Source organism: Prorops nasuta, unplaced genomic scaffold, assembly GCF_024137725.1.
Source record: "Prorops nasuta isolate Cenicafe-Biocafe unplaced genomic scaffold, Cenicafe_Pnas_1.2 PNAS00004, whole genome shotgun sequence".
In the NCBI taxonomy this organism is placed as follows: Eukaryota; Metazoa; Arthropoda; class Insecta; order Hymenoptera; family Bethylidae; genus Prorops; species Prorops nasuta.
Window position 1 is genome coordinate 9,461,714 of NW_027116801.1, and position 18,096 is coordinate 9,479,809.

The 18,096-nt window shown below is 33.1% G+C and overlaps 3 protein-coding genes across 11 annotated transcripts in view; 2 read left to right on the top strand and 1 right to left on the bottom strand.

Moving 5' to 3' along the window:
- Positions 1-5,587, top strand: part of LOC136772392 (galactosylgalactosylxylosylprotein 3-beta-glucuronosyltransferase P-like) — a 35,679-nt gene extending 30,092 nt beyond the window's left edge. For 4 of the 6 annotated variants that reach the window (XM_066725340.1, XM_066725343.1, XM_066725342.1 and 1 more), the window contains 4 exons: positions 1,449-1,663; positions 2,933-3,293; positions 3,380-3,537; positions 3,836-5,587. In XM_066725340.1, coding sequence (XP_066581437.1) covers positions 1,460-1,663; positions 2,933-3,293; positions 3,380-3,537; positions 3,836-4,234 — 1,122 coding nt within the window. In that variant the 5' untranslated portion in view covers positions 1,449-1,459 and the 3' untranslated portion in view covers positions 4,235-5,587. The remainder of the gene's footprint in view (positions 1-1,448; positions 1,664-2,932; positions 3,294-3,379; positions 3,538-3,835) is intronic. The other 2 variants (XR_010822448.1, XM_066725344.1) reach the window with 2 other exon arrangements.
- A 463-nt stretch (positions 5,588-6,050) lies between these two features.
- Positions 6,051-8,558, bottom strand: Alg10 (alpha-1,2-glucosyltransferase Alg10). Its single transcript, XM_066725334.1, has 5 exons — positions 8,496-8,558; positions 8,097-8,414; positions 7,695-8,037; positions 7,489-7,634; positions 6,051-7,418 (listed from the first exon to the last, which is right to left on the bottom strand). The coding sequence occupies exons 2-5, from the start codon at positions 8,280-8,282 to the stop codon at positions 6,681-6,683; spliced, it is 1,413 nt and encodes a 470-aa protein (XP_066581431.1). The 5' UTR covers positions 8,283-8,414; positions 8,496-8,558; the 3' UTR covers positions 6,051-6,680.
- A 424-nt stretch (positions 8,559-8,982) lies between these two features.
- Art4 (arginine methyltransferase 4) lies at positions 8,983-17,461 on the top strand. Of its 4 annotated transcripts, none has more exons than XM_066725325.1 (8): positions 8,983-9,488; positions 10,032-10,172; positions 10,255-10,749; positions 10,822-11,088; positions 11,172-11,394; positions 11,470-11,756; positions 12,837-12,973; positions 13,417-17,461. In XM_066725325.1, exons 1-8 carry the CDS (start codon positions 9,356-9,358, stop codon positions 13,543-13,545), a joined length of 1,812 nt encoding a protein of 603 aa, XP_066581422.1. In that variant the 5' UTR covers positions 8,983-9,355; the 3' UTR covers positions 13,546-17,461. The 4 variants fall into 4 exon arrangements, with proteins under 4 accessions (XP_066581422.1, XP_066581423.1, XP_066581424.1 ...); XM_066725326.1 differs by having other exon boundaries at positions 13,435-17,461; XM_066725327.1 differs by lacking the exons at positions 12,837-12,973; positions 13,417-17,461 and adding an exon at positions 11,992-12,455.
- Positions 17,462-18,096: the final 635 nt, after the last annotated feature.

Below are 18,096 nucleotides of genomic sequence, written 5' to 3' on the forward strand. Positions count from 1 at the left end.
TTGCGCTTCTCTCTCTCTCTCTATTTAATCTCAGATCCGAACGCACTTCTTACTGGCACGCATAAAGCAACCCCTGTTCGGCTTTAAAACTCTAAGCGCCTTCACTTATAATACCAACCAAGAGAAACTTTCCTTCAATCGTCTCTTAAAAATAACTTTTCCCTTTTATGAATGAACGTAAAAAAAACTGTTAATGTAAATTTAGCCAGAATCTGAAATCGTCGATGCTTTAAAAATTACTCATTTTATTATATCTAACTCTCATTTTTAACACTCTATGTTTTTTTTTTTTTTTATTATTTCCAAATTTTTATTCCTATACGTAAAAGCTGCGCGTTGTTATTACATTTGTATAACGAACAATAATATTATGTACCTTGCATCGCAGTTATGCAAGCGGTTATGCTGAGCCTTAATAATGCAATTATAGGAATACCTGGCCAATCGCACGTCCGCAACGATGATAAAAATCAAGTGCACGAGTATGCGATATTCTTTTTCTACAATTAGTTAAATTATTAACGTTAATAAAGATATAAAATCAATTATACTTCTATAAAAGATTGATCAAGGAGAATCCGAGGAGGAAAGAAGCCTTTGCGAACCTCTTGTTCATTATAATTGCATGGTCGAAGAATAATAAAAATTCCACCCACCAATTTATCAAACTGATGGGGGGAAATTGAGTTCTACGGTTCAAGATCAATAAAATTGGACCAATCGAGATGGCATAACGAATCGATCGATCGGAACGTAGTAAAAGTATTTGAGATTTCTTCGGTATAGTTGTGATGTACAGAGTATAAACTTGAAAATTTCTGCATACGTACACGCGATGCATGTGCACACGCATCAGCGAGTTTTGCCGGGGAATGCCAGCCTCGCGTGCTTCGTTAACGATTTCCGACGCATCCGAGACGGCCGAAACACAGAGAGGCTCGTGCTGGAACCGAATATGCATTATATTGCAGCGTGACTGGGAGGTATCCGCCAGTCTCATCAGATATTCGACATGCCACGCGCTCCAAAGCCCTCGCTGGATGTAACGAGATTACCTAGCGTTTATAGAAACGGGATTACCATATTATTCTTAACTGGATCGTGGAAGCTCGCAAATTTCGCTAATAATAACCGAACAGACGTGTCCACTGTAATATTATAGCCACTTTTCCCTCCATTACCCAAAATAAATATAACTGTATGTATATATATAGCACTCGCTAAAATATCTATATTCACATTATTAATCTCAGAATTATATATAAACATTGTTTTATAATGTATAGAAAATATACTCCATTTTTTCAGTCAGTGTATATCAATGAATTTTGTTAATTATTGTAATAAAAATGTTCACTAGCTGAAACAATATTTTTGAACGTGCTACTGCAAATTTATAATAATTCCTTAATTGTGTAATAATATAAACTTAATTTGTTTTGTTTCAGGTTTTGATAAGATGAAACGATCCTTGAAAATGGGAATGATCGCTGTAGTGGGTATTTGTTTGATATTTTATCAATACCATTTGTCGACCGGGATCAGATTCGATCAGGTGTCAATTTTTAACGGAGGTGCTGCCGCAGCCGACGACAATGGTAATTTATTACCAATCGGGGATGAGGACGCTTACGTCAGGGTACACAAAATTACTGAAGAAATGGTGAGAGAGCCCTTGGTTACGTAACGTCAATTATTGCACAATCTCCTTGCACAAGCAAAATTATCGTCGAAAAGTTTGGTCTAGATAAGCAATCGAGTTGATCGATCTTGATTAAAATCAATATTTTGCCTCTCGATAGATTATGAGATTAGTGCTTGAAGTACTTTAAATTGTGTAATTATAATAAATAATATAGTGTTTTATGACCAACGCAGAATAATTTCCACTTAAAATTTCAGAAATGTATAAACTGACAGATTAAAAGCTTCTAATTTTCAATTAGATCATTATTATTGCAGTTAAGATAAGATGGTTGAATTAAGACGATATATTTGCTACTATATACAAGCAAACGTATATGAAATTTGATTTCGTGTCATAAAATGTTTGTCAAAATAGAGGCACGTACTGCAAAATTAATGATTACATGACTCGTTATTTATAAAACGAGATTTTGAGAGTTTCGAATTTTTCTGTTTTGTTTTAAAATCCTTTTTTGTCGTTAAGCGTGGGTGAATTTTGCTGGAATAACGGTGGCACTCAGCGATAGCTTTGGACAGCGTGAATTCAGAAGTGCTTTCGTTTACTTGCCCCGAGCGTTCTCCATTCTCTTTAGAAAAAGAGGTGGCTGAGTTAACGTATTTACGAAATGGATAAAAAGCACGTATGCGAGTTGGTGGAGGAGGCAACCAGAGGTCCAAAGAGGAAATGAAACTCCGACGAAAAGAAATCCAATAATCGCGAGTCTCCTTTTAATTCCCGAGTGTAAATCTTCCACACGATAAATTATACATATTAATACCGTCTTTTTTTTTCTCTCGAAAACTCGTTCATCTTAATAAAATAATGCGTTACGTAGCTCTGACGAGAGTCCAGATCGCGACCAGTAGTAAAAGATCGTACATAGATGTCTGCCAAGCGGGAGGGTATAACTACTGCAAGATGTTCTAATTCAAAGATGGAGCGATATAAATTTATCCTCGGAAGATCACGCGACAATTCAAACGAAAGAATACGTAATTGGAGTAATTTTAAATTACGCAAGGCTATTATTTCAAATAAATATGACTGCAGTAAGGAAAATTTACTATTTTCAATAATAATTTTTAATTGCTTTATTGCCAAGTATATTATATTGGTGCATTATATTTATAGAGAACTGTTCATCGTAGTTGTAAGGATTTGATAAATTCCCACGTGCTTTATAATGATGGGATTAATGGTGCTTGGAGAGTTTTCAAGCAAAGTAATTCCCAGTTCTGATTTCAGATTCGCAAAGCAGTGTTCCGGGTGCAAAAAGCAAACGGCCTGAGTCCGGACGTGAGTGCGATGCTCACGCAGGAATTGTTGAGTTACGCGAACAAGAATTTCGACTCGGCTGAGAATAATTCTCGAGTTTCGCGCTTGACACCAACCACGATGGCAACTCGCGAAGAAACGGTCGATCCACTGTACATAATTACGCCGACTTATCGGAGGCCGGAGCAAATTCCCGAACTCACGAGAATGTCGCACACACTGATGCTAGTCAAAAACGTTCATTGGCTCGTGATAGAGGACGCGATTGTCGCGACGAAACAAGTAACTAGGCTATTGGAACGCACTGGGCTGAAATTCGAACATCTTATTGGTAAGAAAATATAACAAAAACTATCACGACATAAGAAACCAAAGATTAATGCAATTGTAAAAAAATGTAAACATTTGAACGTTTAGCTCCAATGCCGGAGAAGTATAAATTGAAGAAAGGTGCCAAGCCACGTGGGGTATCCAATAGGAACCGAGGCCTACAGTGGATCAGGGCGAACGCCACGAACGGAGTTTTTTACTTTGCGGACGACGATAACACGTACGACATCGCCCTCTTTGAGGAGGTAAACAAATCTGTCTTCTTAAATTTCATAGAAATTACCAGAAAAATTGTTCAAACAATTTTTATTCCTCGGTCTATATAAATGGAAAATAATCAATTTGAAAATTGCGACGGCCAAACTTGCTGTATACAGTTACACGGTAGCGCGCGGCGGTATGTATGTACTTGCCGACGAAACACTACCGTGTCTCTTATTGATCATTAAATGGACATTTTTTATATTCCATTTTTAATTAAATTAGTCATTGTGCAACAAGTTGAAAGGTAGGCGAATATTAAAAGGTTGGTGAACGTTTCAGATACGAAAGACGAGGAAAGTTTCAATGTTCCCAGTTGGCCTATGCACAAAGTTCGGTCTGAGCTCACCGATCATCAAGAATGGAACGTTCGCCGGCTTCTACGATGGCTGGATAGCCGGGAGGAAGTTTCCAGTGGACATGGCAGGTTTTGCGGTGAGCGTGAATTTTTTACGTCAAAGGCCGAACGCGTCCATGCCTTATCGTGCCGGCTTCGAAGAGGACGGCTTCCTGAAGAGTCTAGCGCCCTTCGAGCCCAGAGAAATCGAACTCTTGGCCGATAACTGCACGAGGATCCTCGCCTGGCACACTCAGACTAAGAAGAACGAGCCAAGCGCGCCTCTCGACATGAAACTCTACGGATCCACGAACCTTGTAAAGCTCAAGCAACAAATCGTATGATGGCGAAAACGAAAACACCAGCCGAAACGCCATTTTTAATATATATCCGGCTCCTCGTTCGAACTTATCTCCCCATATCGAGGTAATTTCTAGGTACGAAAGACTGTGCGATTCAGTGCCTAAATCTGTCTCTCCGCAGGCTCCGTTGCAACACCATTCATCAAAATGTTTCCTACTGCTTTATCATTACTCGTCCAATCATTGAATTTCTCTTACGAAAAGCTTTGATTTTGCACCGTTGGTCGAGTACAATTTTATTTGTAAGGTTGGTAACAGGGAGATTTGGTAAAGTGAAGGAGACGGCAATGACAGCCCTGAAATACGTGTTAAAACTGCGTTTTCGTGCATTTGGTTATTTTTCAAAGTTACCAATAATTGCTTTAAACGAGATAGCCGAATTGTGACTTAACTACTTTCAGGCAATCTTAGCACATGTTGCTTGAGATGATTAAGAATGAAACTATTGTGATAAAGTCGGATATTCTAATAGTGCTAATAGGGAACGGGCAACAAATATAGTAATAGCGAAGTGTCAATGTGTAACCCTATATACATATACATAAATTACACCTTATAAAGTGCAAAAATTGACCGATAGTTAGAGCTGATAGTATGCACATACATTAATATACATTCTCATTTCACTGTAACTGTATTTGCTGAACGTTCCATATATACCGCTATTGTTTTACATGGAAGAAGCTAATATTAAGTTGAAGAAAGTCTACCATTATTGGGTATTAATTTCTTGTTTTTTTTTTATCATGTAAACTCATGATTGTGTACATAAGTGATTTGCGTTTTCACGTGTAAAAAATATAGCTTAAGATTCTTAACTGCGAAAAGGTGATAAAAACGCATGCATTGTTTTACAATTATATCCACCTGATTTTATTATATAACATATTAGAATGTTTTATTGTATCATTGAAATTTGTTGGCTAAATCCCTTCCTTGTCTAGAAGGTAACATGCACGTAAACATTTGTGAATTTGGCTACAGCAGCTGGACTGCTAAAAATTATTATTCAGCAAATAACACTTTTTTATACCTAAGATTAGGTAGCAGACAAGTAGTTTATTTATTATTTTAGGGTATGTTTTTTATTGTATAATCGGTTTTTTAACAGGTAATTAGCTAGTAGTGTTTTTTTACTAAGAAATAAAGTATTTAATCCTTATGTTGTAAAACTATATACCTAATGAGCTTGAAGATATAAAAGACTATTTGTTCCTTAGGAATATTTTGTTTTATTTGATAAGAATTGTATATATTCTAATTTTATCTGATCATTTGTATTACTGTTATTATTATATGGGGATATCAATTAGGACATTAAATTTTAAATTTGCATTTAGCTCAAGAATGGTCGTAATATTGAACATAAGTTTAAAGCAATATAAAATTTTAATTATTTGTTACTACAAAGTAATTAATTTACATGAATACTAAGGTTTAACAAAAATTTCCATATATGTATATCTACATATTTGCAAATTTAGTTAACAATATTTTCGATATCTTAATTATTGTATAGCTTTAAGTTTAAATGCAATATTGAACTGTATTATATCTCTTATTATAAATTTCTAATGCCTATCTATATAATATAAATTATAAACGGTAAAAGTTAATGGCTATTTAGGTTTTTTAAGAACAAATATAATTTTGTATACAGAAACCATAATTGCCTTTAGGAAATTTGTCAAATTTCTTCATATTTAGTGTATACAAAGGTTTTTTTTAATACAATCACGACTCATAAAGGAAATAAAAATATTGTAAGAGAACACAATTTTAAATCGAGATTTGTGTATATAGGTTTACTAAATATTTTCATATATGATTTCATATTTGATGGTGACAAACATCTCTAGCATAAAATATGATATTTAAACAACATAAAGCAATAAACAAATTAATTAATAAAATTAATTTCTTTGTGGTAAATTAGTATAGAATATAAGCCAAAGCATTGTTTTCTTACCAAAATAGACTATACATATAAACAATCAATCATTTTGCACATAGTGTTTAATTCCTTTAAAACTTTGTGATTTTAAAGCAAATATAAAGCTTTGCATTTAAGGAATTGATTAATACTTTTATTTTCGATAAACTTGCCAGTTTACTATTAATTTATTCAAGGAGGGGTGATGCAAGCAATACACAAATCATTAGAAAAAATAAGTATGTATTATACTCATGTAAGATAAATATTTATAAATGAAAATGCAGGTATATTATTAATAATTCTTATAAATATTATAATATAATTACTAATTTTAACCAAAATAGTTAACAAATTCAACGACTTCTTTACAAAATTCCTATGAACTTATTAGATAAAACAAAGTTAAACAAGAAAATTGTGAGGTAAATCAGATATTGAATGTTTCCCTTTTAAATATTGTTTTTTGTGTATCCATTTTGGCTTATAATTACTTTACCATCCAATTCTTTGAGGATCAGGCAAATCTTGCCAGTAAAATGTTTTATTAACAAAGACAAAAAATTGTACAAGATTTATAATAAATATTGTTAATGACTCCATAAGTACTTGCCATCTTTTTGGCTTTTGCAACATCAGTCTATAGAAAATATAAGGTAAAATAAAATATCTTGGCTCTAATAATAATTGAGGAATAATAACTAAACATATGCAGCATAAATAATTAATTTGAGTTGTAAATCTTAAGTGACTTATATTACATAAAATCACATAAATTGAAAAACTGTAGAGTGGAATCAACAAATATTTAAAAATTGCATATCTACCCATGAATTTACTCCAGATATAAAAAACATAATGTCTATTGTCAGCAAGAACATAAGGATGAACTAGTGTATTATTGTGCACTATAATTGTTAATACTGCAAAAGAAGCACTTGTAATAATCCAATGTTTTTTAATGGTATGAAAATAATGCAAATAATGAGGAAGTGTGTACGGCCATAAAAAACCAGAAAGAAACAGTGAAAAATAAAAAAATTGAGGAATATGTATAGTAGTTGTATGTGCACTGTGATCCCCAACCACAATTCCTTTATTCCAGATGATAAAAATTAATGATATTAAACCTACCAATATGTATGGATAAACAGAGATAACAATTTGAATGATAAAGCTTAGAAATTCAAATGATCCAGTACATAATTTATCTCTTATAGTTTGCCACAACAGCTAGAAAATATAATAAAATTAATATTTTATTTTTTTCATTAACAACAATTATTTAATATTAAGAACTCACATTCATGTATTTGGATTTATTATAAAATTTTTTATAGCTTGATTTGCTTTTATTAATAAAGTCTTCAAGAGAATCGGTTACTGTTTCCACAGCTATAAATACTACCCAAATGATATTTGTTTGCCTTACGAGAAGTGATAAAAATCCTATAAATTTTTTGAAATTTACTATAAATCAATTGAAATAAAGAAATTGCAGTCACTTACCAGCAAAAGCTGCTAGCTTTAAGTTTTTTTTTAAGTGTGAAAGTAACATTAATAATACAATATTAACAGATAAAACATCTGTGTAATACAAGAAAAACCAAAAGAATAATGGTGGAAAGAATGCTATATTATAAGAGACTGCTAGTCGTAACCAGTTGTTCCATCGGTTTTTTTTATCAGTCTGTTCAATAGCATTTATTATATAGTACGAAAGTGCAAGATTTCCAAAAGTTCCAATGAGATTTGTACACCTTATATATATATTATCACAAAGATCAAATGGTGTTAGAATTAATGCTGTTACTATATACAAACCCGGAAGAGTTGTAATTTTAGGATTCCACTAGAAAAAATATTAAATTTTACATTTATCTCCTCAGCAGCCTAAAGTACTTTACTCACATGTGTAAAATTTCCATTACAATACTGGAGTGTTTGTGGAATATGGAATACTTCATCAACAAAGTAATTTGGTTGAATCGTATTTAAATACTTAAATAACCATATAGTAATTATTAAAAATATTAGATGTATACAGTATTTCAAAAATTTTGGCTGTACAAAATTTTTACTTATAATATTTAACATGTTTATTTTATCTTTTGTACAAAAATATTTACAATATTTTCAGCTTACTTTGGAAAAAGTTGTAATGAACTTGTCTATAAAATAACCTCAAAAAAGTTAACCTCTTCATCAAGCGGCTAAATACATTTTATCCTAGAATTAAGTACTTCCTCAAATACGAACTTTTTATTATACACAGCTCTCTTTAAAATGAAAAGAAAAGTATATATTTACCAGTTTATATAAAATCAATGATAAATGTTAATAGTCAACAGAAATGAGACGAAGGAGAGCACATGAGCCACATGTGCGCGAGATCCTATTGGTTGATTTTTCATCCTATTAGAAAATCCACCAATGAAACCATTCTCTTTGTTTAGCAATGCGATCAATTAGATCCAGCAGATAGACGTCAAGTGATGCATGACATAGGAAAATAAAATTCAAATATTTATTTTTAAATTCACAATCAAATTTGTAGCGAGAATTCTTAATGAAGTCAGTTTTATTAATTTTTTGACTCAATAAAAACAAATTCAGATATGATAAATTTATGGAAATAAGAGACAAACAAAATCATGCATGCAGTAAATAGAGGAAAAGAGACACATCTTGGGAGGGAGGATAGAAAATTAAGAAAGAAGAGAGGGAGAGTTAGGAGGAGAGAGAGAGAGAGAGAGAGAGAGAGACTCAGAGAATTTATTTGTGAGCGAAAGGGGAAGGGAAATTTAGTTAATTTGTAGATATTAAGTTAAAGCAAGGCATTATAGGCATTATAGCAAGTGGTTGATGGTCTAAGGAAGGATAAAGTCGTAGTTATTGCGCGTGTGTGAACTGTGCTGGGGGGTGGTTGGTCGATGGTTTGGTGTGTGCGAACCCTGAATCCGCGCGCGCCAGACTTTACTTCGGTCGCAGCGTTTTTTACGAAGCTGAGACTCGAGGGGTGGTTCTGCGAGCATCTCTTCCGATCGTGGCAAGGACAAGGAGGCTTATAGGTCTTAGGAATTTTCCGAGGAGTCCAGGGGTGCCACACAAAGAGGCCGTTTGCACGTTCACAAGGCTGGAGCGCACAAAAACGCACGCGGTTTCTAAAAATGGCGAAAGCATTTCGCGCGGTGACAGTATCGACTTTGTCAAACAATGGACAGTTAACGCCGAAATACAGCAAGCCGGTTACGCTCAATGTCAACTATGATCCCCAAGGCCTTAGTGTTGAGCTCGTACCAGGTAATAATTACTCTTACAATTTGACGATCGATAATGCTACAGATGCCGCGGCGGATCCGGAATTAACCTAACCCTACTTCACCGGACTTATTGTTCTCTTCTTTGTTCCCGTTTGCCTAGCTAATATTTATCTTGACCAAATTTTCTCCATAGCGTTTCCTCACATATGTTCCTCAATCCTAATCGCATAACAATCAATTTAATCTACATCTAATTTTACGATTACATCTCATCTTCCATACTGATTTTTATGAAAGCTTCTAACTTTGTCGAAGCATTTTATCTCGGTAAGTTTTCTCGAATTCGAGAAAACCTTCCGTAAATGTATCATTCTTAGAATGTAACAACAATTTCATTTAGTCTTTAAATTATGAAACATTAAACTTATACCATACGTTTTGTCATTAACTTTTTTTGTAAAAAATTTGTTTCTTTGTTTTTTTAGTTCTAAACATATTCAATTTATATAATTGATAGTTTTCATGAGTTTATAACTATTATGTGGAAAATTTAGTATACTGATAGTTGCATATTTGTCTTTAGGGGACTCAGTTGGTAGGGATAAAAACTCTTTGCTGGAATTTCCGGTGACACATACAACAGAATGCTCCAGAGTATCATCTAGAAGTTATGTTTTTACACTAGATACAGATAGCTTACTTATAACATTTGCTAATGAATCAGGTAAGGCTAATTCTGTTCCATTTTTCATTAATTCTCTATCTTTTAAATGATATGTATATTAAAAGTGTGTTTTGTCAAACAGACTTCCGAAACTTCCATTCACAAATATTAAAGCTTAAAAATGGGAAAGGACTCTCTGCATTTAATGAACGAACTGAAGAATCGTCTGCTATGCAGTATTTTCAATTTTATGGCTACTTGTCACAACAACAAAACATGATGCAAGATTATATCAGAACAAGCACATATCAGCGTGCAATTCTTGGCAATCTTTCTGACTTTAAAGATAAAGTTGTATTAGATGTAGGTGCTGGCTCTGGAATTTTATCCTTCTTCGCTGTTCAAGCTGGTGCTAAGAAAGTATATGCAGTTGAAGCAAGTAATATGGCTAACCATGCTGAACTACTAGTTGCTGCAAATAATCTTTCTGATAAGATCTTTGTAATTGCTGGTAAAATAGAAGAAATTGAATTACCAGAAAAAGTGGACTGTATTGTAAGCGAACCAATGGGCTATATGTTATATAATGAAAGAATGTTGGAAACTTATCTTCATGCTAAAAAATGGCTAGTTCCAGGTAATTTATATTTTATTAGATATGTCTTCAATAACATTTTATTCAATATATTTAAGTAATAATTTTATTTAGGTGGAAGGATGTTTCCATCTAGAGGAGATTTACACATTGCTCCTTTCACTGATGAAAATCTATATATGGAACAATTTAACAAAGCCAACTTTTGGTATCAAACATGTTTTCACGGAGTAGATCTTTCTGCCATGCGGAATAACGCGATAAAGGAATATTTCAGACAGCCAATTGTGGACACTTTTGATATAAGAATTTGCATGGCAAAATCTGTCAGGCATATTGTAGACTTCCAAACAGCTGATGAGACTGATTTACATAAAATAGGTAAATTTTTTGAAGAAAATATTGTCAAATTACTAAGTTTAATCTGTACATGGGTATTCATGTTTTGACTTTTGTTCAAACAGAAATAGATGTTGATTTTCATATTTTGGAAAGTGGTACTTGCCATGGCTTGGCATTTTGGTTTGATGTAGCATTTATTGGGTCTACCCAACAAGTTTGGTTAAGCACCGCACCTACAGAGCCTCTTACTCATTGGTATCAAGTCCGTTGTCTTTTGGAGAATCCACTTTTCTGTAAGAGCGGTCAACTACTCTCTGGGAGAGTAATCCTTATTGCGAATAAAAGGTGAGTATACATTTCTTGTTCTTCGCATTTACTTGTATACAGTATTGAGTTGGTAATAAAACAATGATTTTTCAGACAATCGTATGATGTAACAATAGAATTAAAACTAGAAGGGACAAATATGGAAAGCAGCAATAATACACTGGATCTTAAGAATCCATACTTTAGGTACACAGGAGCAGCTGCTCAGCCTCCTCCTGGATTAAACAATACATCACCCAGTGAATCCTATTGGACGACACTGGATGCTCAAGGAGCAAGACAAGCAGTGAATATGGTTAATGGGATGTCAGTTAATGGCCTTGGTGAAGTTTCAATGGATACAAGTGCTGCTGTAAACCCCAGTAATTTACTAGCGATAGGTAAGGCCTGGTTTGATTCACCCATATACCATTATTTATATTAAGCCATAATTATTATTAATATTTACTGTAGTGATAAATATTATCTGAATGTTTGGTACAAATCTACAGTATTTCACTATTGCACTTATATCTTACCAATAAGGACGCTTTTATTTCTACATTTTTTAATCCGATCTAAAGTAAATATTCCTGTAGGAAATGTGCCTAATCCGGTAATCTGTGAATGTTTCAGTAGAGCCTTTACATGATTATCAATGGGCTACTTGATTGGAAACCTCTGTTAATTGATATCCACTATTAATAAACATATACAATTTTTTAATATGCCCCTTGCCATCTTAACCAATGTTTACAAACTTGTACCCATGTGCACGAACGGTAGTATGCCAAGAAGATTTTAGCAGCGTTTTAAAATATTTTTGCGTATTTAATGACATTCCATTGAATAAATGGATAGACGAATTTAACGAATCAGTAATAAAGAGAAAAGTTCGAAACTAGTGAAATTGTCTTAATTTTAACGCCGGTACTATATTTATGACATCACCGCCTGTTATTTTTTACAGTTCCTAATACTTCTACTTAAACGATTGATAAGACATATTTCTGCTGCGGCAAAATAAAAAACTGAAATTTGTACATATATAGGAACAGAATTGTTTGTGATAATTATAGCTCAGAAATGTATAGAAAGTACATGTGTCAATAAACTTGTTTTGAATGATATAATGCAAATATTTAACTATAATCACTATGTTTTGCACGATCCTACATATTTTTTGCACCACAGTTCATTTTTTCTTCTGCCCAAGCCACAATTTATTTGCTTATTTCGGTTACTCTCTAATTCCTTTCTTGTTCTCACGTCGTTTCAACATTTTGTTGATTTATGTATCCGCATGTTATCTATAACATATATGTTGTTTGATAAAGTAGCAGATTAAACGCTAGTATATGAACTAGAAAATATTTTATGGGGATTCAAACAACTAAATTTAATTAGTACATAGTATGAGTGATTTTTTGTTGAGTATGGTTGTATCATAACTTAAATTGTTGAATTTATTTGTGCAATAGGGGGCCAGCCAAATATCCATCCTGGCTCAATTTCGAGTACAGGCAGAGGCCGAGTGGGGGGTACAGCAACGAGTACTCAAGCTGCACAACTGATAGGCGGTGGAATCACTCCAAATATGTTCACTTCACCCGCTACTGTAAGTTTAAATTGCTAAATTGTTCATTTCCAGCGAGTTACTTCCTGTCCTTCTTACATGGAAATTAATCCGAATGTCTCTGTGATATTCTTGAAATTTGATAAGAAAATGATTCCTAGCAAAACTAATATCCGATATCATTTTTATATTGTACTTTATTTCTTTTGAGCACTGCAACTAAACGTTTTTCTCAATTCGATCGATTTTTTCGCGTTTTCAACATTTACATAAGAAGTATTATTCAGCAAAATAAAATTTCGGTAAGATCATGGGGATATTCAGGATGTTTTCCATGTTCAATGTTAAACTCAATCTGTCGACATGGCAGCATCTGTTGACGCAAAAATAATCAGACCTCAGGTAATAGCTCGCTAAACAGTTTGATTGCGGTGTAAAAAAGGATACTAAAGCTTTGACCTGCCCGCGTGTCTTTCGCGCTACAGCTTGGTGTTACTTTCCAGCAATCGCTGGTTCTCGGCAACACTTCCCATTATCCAGTGAACCCGAGTCTGATGATCGGTGACTACGTGACTCCTGGTAATGGCATAACACCTCAGGCGTACCGGCAATGATCCACGGCAAGGCCATTCCGTGTCGAATATTCCCGCAAAGCCAAGCAGATGCACACTGAACATCGACAGGGTAACAACAGTTGCAGCAGCAACAATAACGGAGATAGCAACAGGCAAAACCGTAAGCTAGTATTCAGCTCTCCTGCCAGCAAACTTCGACTTTCCTCTGCAGTGCGAATTTTCAACACCGTCAATCTCACCAATTTCGATCCTTATATGGTGCGTGGTGACATTCATGTCGATAATTTCGATAAGAACGCAAGTGACTTGGGATTCACTTGGCCCTCCACTAGAAACAAACTACAATGGGAGGCACGTTGGAGAAGATTAAGAGCTGTTCTTTCGTAGCTGCCGATAGCATGCGATGAAACATTCGAACATAAAATCCAATCAATTAGGCAAAATCCTAAAGCATTAATTTATTTTTCTTTGAATATTTAACGCTTTGACAATACAAGCCTTGTGACTCGTATGATAGTTTTTAATTAAATTAAATCGAGCCTGAATATGTGATATAGTTTTTTATTAGACTACTGAAAAAATAGTACGCTGCACTTGAGTAAAAGGTATTAGAAGTCTGCCAAGGGAATTTTTGAATTTGGCCAGGTTTATTTTCTTAGTAAAATAAGACTAGCGGTTATCTATCTGGAGAAAATACCGACTCCTAATAATATACTTTAGGTTTTTGTCTGAGTGAGAATTACATTTGAGAGGGTTGCCATTAGTTAGTCCTGCGCTCTTATGTAGACATTCGTTTAATGCCCCCCGCCGGAGATTTGTTCTTCCAATCTCGAGGATCATTCTTGCCAAATGTATCCACAAGAATAATGTTTTTTATGACAATACACAGTACAGATAAACAAAGCAGTAAAGAAACGTCATTTCTAGGCATCACGAATCATTTTGCATCACGTATTATTGCCTAAGAATCATTTTCCCTTACTGCATTTTGTGTTATTTGGATATTTATTTATTTTTTGTCACGGTTTATATGTCGGCAATTTAAGATCCGTTCAATTGGAGATAGACAAACCAAGAATAATGGGACGAATTGGGGATGATTAAGAATAATTGCGCTGAGTTTTTACGACTGAGTCATTGAATATATCGTTGAAGGCACTAGATATTGGAGAACGTAAATCGATAGCGCTAAAGTCCTTGGAATTCCGCGATTTAGTCGGTATTCGATGTCAAGTGAATTTTTCAAAATCTGTAGGGAATAAAGTAAGTTTTGAATGTTTTTTGAAAAGTGCGAAGAGCAATAATACATTAGATGTAGTGTAATTGAGCACTCTGTGGCATTGCCTGTTTAAAATTTGTTGCGTTTAAAAATTTTTCATTTTCAAATACGTCTCGTTTATACCATATTACAATTGATATATAAATCACTAAGTTACACGCTTTTCATTTAGGTTCTAGTTTAATGAGAAAATAATAAGAAAAAACAATATTTTATATTCGGGAAATAGGAATTTTTAATAATTAATGACAGTTTTCAAAAATTTTCTTTTTAATCGTTAACGTTACTGTGTCACGAAGTACTCCATCCATAAAGAGACAATATTTCTAAATAATATTTAATTGTCAAACATTTCAACTTGAATAGTCTTTTTTCGTTGGAGAACGTGGGCATGACTCGGGGTTTATTTTTATGACATATCGGCCTGCGAAAGTATAAAATGTACGTGTGTTTTATGAATTGATATTAAATAAAGAACAGGATTCCTTAAATAAAAAACTATAATTTATCAGGACTTTTAACGCGGTTCTTAACAATAGACTGGACGATTAAATGTGTGATGTCAATATCATGTCGAATTTATTTACATTCTAGGAAGTATTGTATATAATTAAGGTAATAATTATACAATATTTAGATCTCGAATAATGCTTAAGTCTTGTTAGTTCCTAAGAATAACAGTTTTTTTTATTTGTCCGCATAAACTTGCCATTTTGGTGAAGAGACGTCATAATTTTGCCATTACCCTTACATACATTGTGATGTTCACAAGAAATCCACTATTAAGTATTAATAGAATCGCAGCGGCAAAATTCACGGCAAGATAATTACTTAAGCTCTTGAGCATTTCTGAATGGAACTTTTCTGTCTTAATACTTTTAAGCAGCTTTATTTTATAGTCGCTAGAAGCGAAGTGATTTGTGACACTTGAGCGGTTTATTATTATTATTATTATCATTGTATGCGTGTGAGTGATTGTTTGAGTATCTTATTACAACTATATCCAGCCACAATTTTTTTAAAACCGAAAGTTAACATCGCGCTAGAGGAACATGCGTTTTTTTATTCTCTAGCACATTATAGTGTGACAGTTATGTTGTTGACAGGCATTCCACAAGTGCTGATAAAATTGTATGGTTTATTAATGTAAATAAGAACCTGCTTCTTCCATTTTTTGTGTCTTTTCCTGTGTGAATGATTGCACCATCAGCAAGGATAGTATGGTTATTGAATTAATATCATTGCAGAGCTTGTCTATGGTAATATCTTCAGCTATTCATAAATAAGTACAAGTACTCATAATTTTTTATTTTGCTGCAGGTGCTGTCAAATATTCGTGAGTGAGTGTATACTTTCCTTTAATATAGTTACAATGACTGAAATTTATATGAAAACTCAGGTAGCAACGCGAGCCCGATTAATGCCTTCACCTTCTTATATGTTCGTTATTTTCTCCTTAATCGTTTCTCTAAGTATTTCATTGATGAAATAATGCGGCTCTACCTCGATTAATATCAAACTCTAATCATAGTTATTTCTTTGAATTGATAAGCTCAGCTCTTAATTATCGCTAGTTACACGAATGAAGTATTCTCTTGAGACTCTTAAATGAAACAAAATTAAGAAGTGAGAGACTTTAAAATGTGTTCTAGTAATATGCCTGTATATCGTTCCATATTTAAACTTATGTTTCACTCAAAAATAATTAATGCAGCTTGGCAATTATTATATTATGGCTAGGTTTTTAACTTCATTTCTAAAAGCACGTCCTACTCTATAACTTGCTTAAGATGTATTTTAGATCTTAGCTAAACAATCGAAGCTTATACTCATTTCTGTGGATATAAAGTAAATATTTGCATGCAAAAACTGTATTAACCAGGAACAAATAAACAACGGGTTACATATCTATTATTTTCCGACGTGCAATTTGTACAATAGACTATGCCCCAAAAATTGTTCGATATATACAAATAAAACTTTAAGATTTTTATTATTGATATGAGGTAAGCGAGCTTAGTTTATCATTTAGTTTAAACCTTTGGACATTTTATTTAAGTAGATTGAGAATTTTTGTTTCTTCCTTCGTGTAACAGCCATTAATTTCCAATGAAAATTTTAGGAGTCTTGGAGAAAATGACTTAACAGAAGAAAAACGCTTGAGCACAGTATTGTGGTTTTCATTATACCGAAATGATTTTATTAAATAGAACGATTAATTTTAGTTTTCAGGATGAATTAGTAGTATAAATTTTTTGTTAAGGGAATCAAAGCTTTGCCATTTTGATTATAAATAGTGAGAAAAGAACTGATTTATCCTGAATAGAAAAAGTATATGACATAGTCAAAGTTAATTAATGTCACTTATTACCCTAGATCGACTAATTACGAGATTTTACTTGTTTCTTTATTTCATGCCAAAATTTATTATTTTCACATGTATGTTTCTGGTTAGAGGTACATCTTGTCTAAAAGAAAAAAACGATCATTTTAAAACTGACAATTTTCTCGATTAGACTGATAAAAATTTAAGCAGCTTTCTATAATCGCGGTGTTAGTTCATACTCACTTTTTCAAACGATTTTCTAATGCAATAAAAAGTTACTAGTTTTTACATTTCTGTATTGTTGTTAATTATTATTTTTTAGCTGAATAAATGTAAGTTATTGCTTTTAATATTGCATTCATATTCATTCCTTCGAATTAGAGAATTAGAATAAATTATTTTTTCAATTTGTACTAAATTTCGAAAGGAGTAAACGAAGCAAATCGATATGCTTTCGATAGTTCTCAAGGTTTTCAATCGTTGGCTTCAATATAATCCTTTAAATGATCCTTTATTCTTCCTTGTCTAAGAGCGGTGTTCATAGTCTGGTCTTATAAACAAGACCAGTTTCAGTATAGATTATCGTTTTCTATAATATTAGCAAATAAAGGATATTCGTTTCTTAAGACGGTCTTATTTATAAGATCTGACTATAAATACCGTCTAGATTTTCTTCTCTCTTACCCGATCGTAATAAGAAGGCGTTCTTTTTATACTGACCAACAAAATGTAATCATGGAACTTTATTACGTTCCACCCATCACTTTTAACATAGCTAAGTTAATTATTGTAGTTTGAAAAACGCAACTAGATATATTGCTAGGGCTAATGCTGATATTAACTAACGAATTAATAAACTAATTTAAAATTTTATCTAAACTATTGTATTTATTATTAATGTCCATACCTTAGATTTATATTTACCAAATTTTTTGCCTGTAGAACGTGTACTTGCTCATTTTTAGTTAAGAAATAAATGCCTACA

What these genes read in the sequence shown, in the direction of transcription:
- Art4 (XM_066725325.1), top strand. Translation starts at nt 9,356, where the DNA reads ATGGCGAAAGCATTTCGCGCGGTGACAGTATCGACTTTGTCAAACAAT. An exon ending in GACTGATTTACATAAAATAG is followed by an intron (nt 11,089 to 11,171) that starts GTAAATTTTTTG and finishes TTGTTCAAACAG; the next exon opens with AAATAGATGTTGATTTTCAT. An exon ending in ATCCTTATTGCGAATAAAAG is followed by an intron (nt 11,395 to 11,469) that starts GTGAGTATACAT and finishes ATGATTTTTCAG; the next exon opens with ACAATCGTATGATGTAACAA.
- Alg10 (XM_066725334.1), bottom strand. Translation starts at nt 8,282, where the DNA reads ATGTTAAATATTATAAGTAAAAATTTTGTACAGCCAAAATTTTTGAAA. An exon ending in GTAATGGAAATTTTACACAT is followed by an intron (nt 8,038 to 8,096) that starts GTGAGTAAAGTA and finishes TATTTTTTCTAG; the next exon opens with TGGAATCCTAAAATTACAAC. An exon ending in AAAGCTAGCAGCTTTTGCTG is followed by an intron (nt 7,635 to 7,694) that starts GTAAGTGACTGC and finishes AAAAATTTATAG; the next exon opens with GATTTTTATCACTTCTCGTA.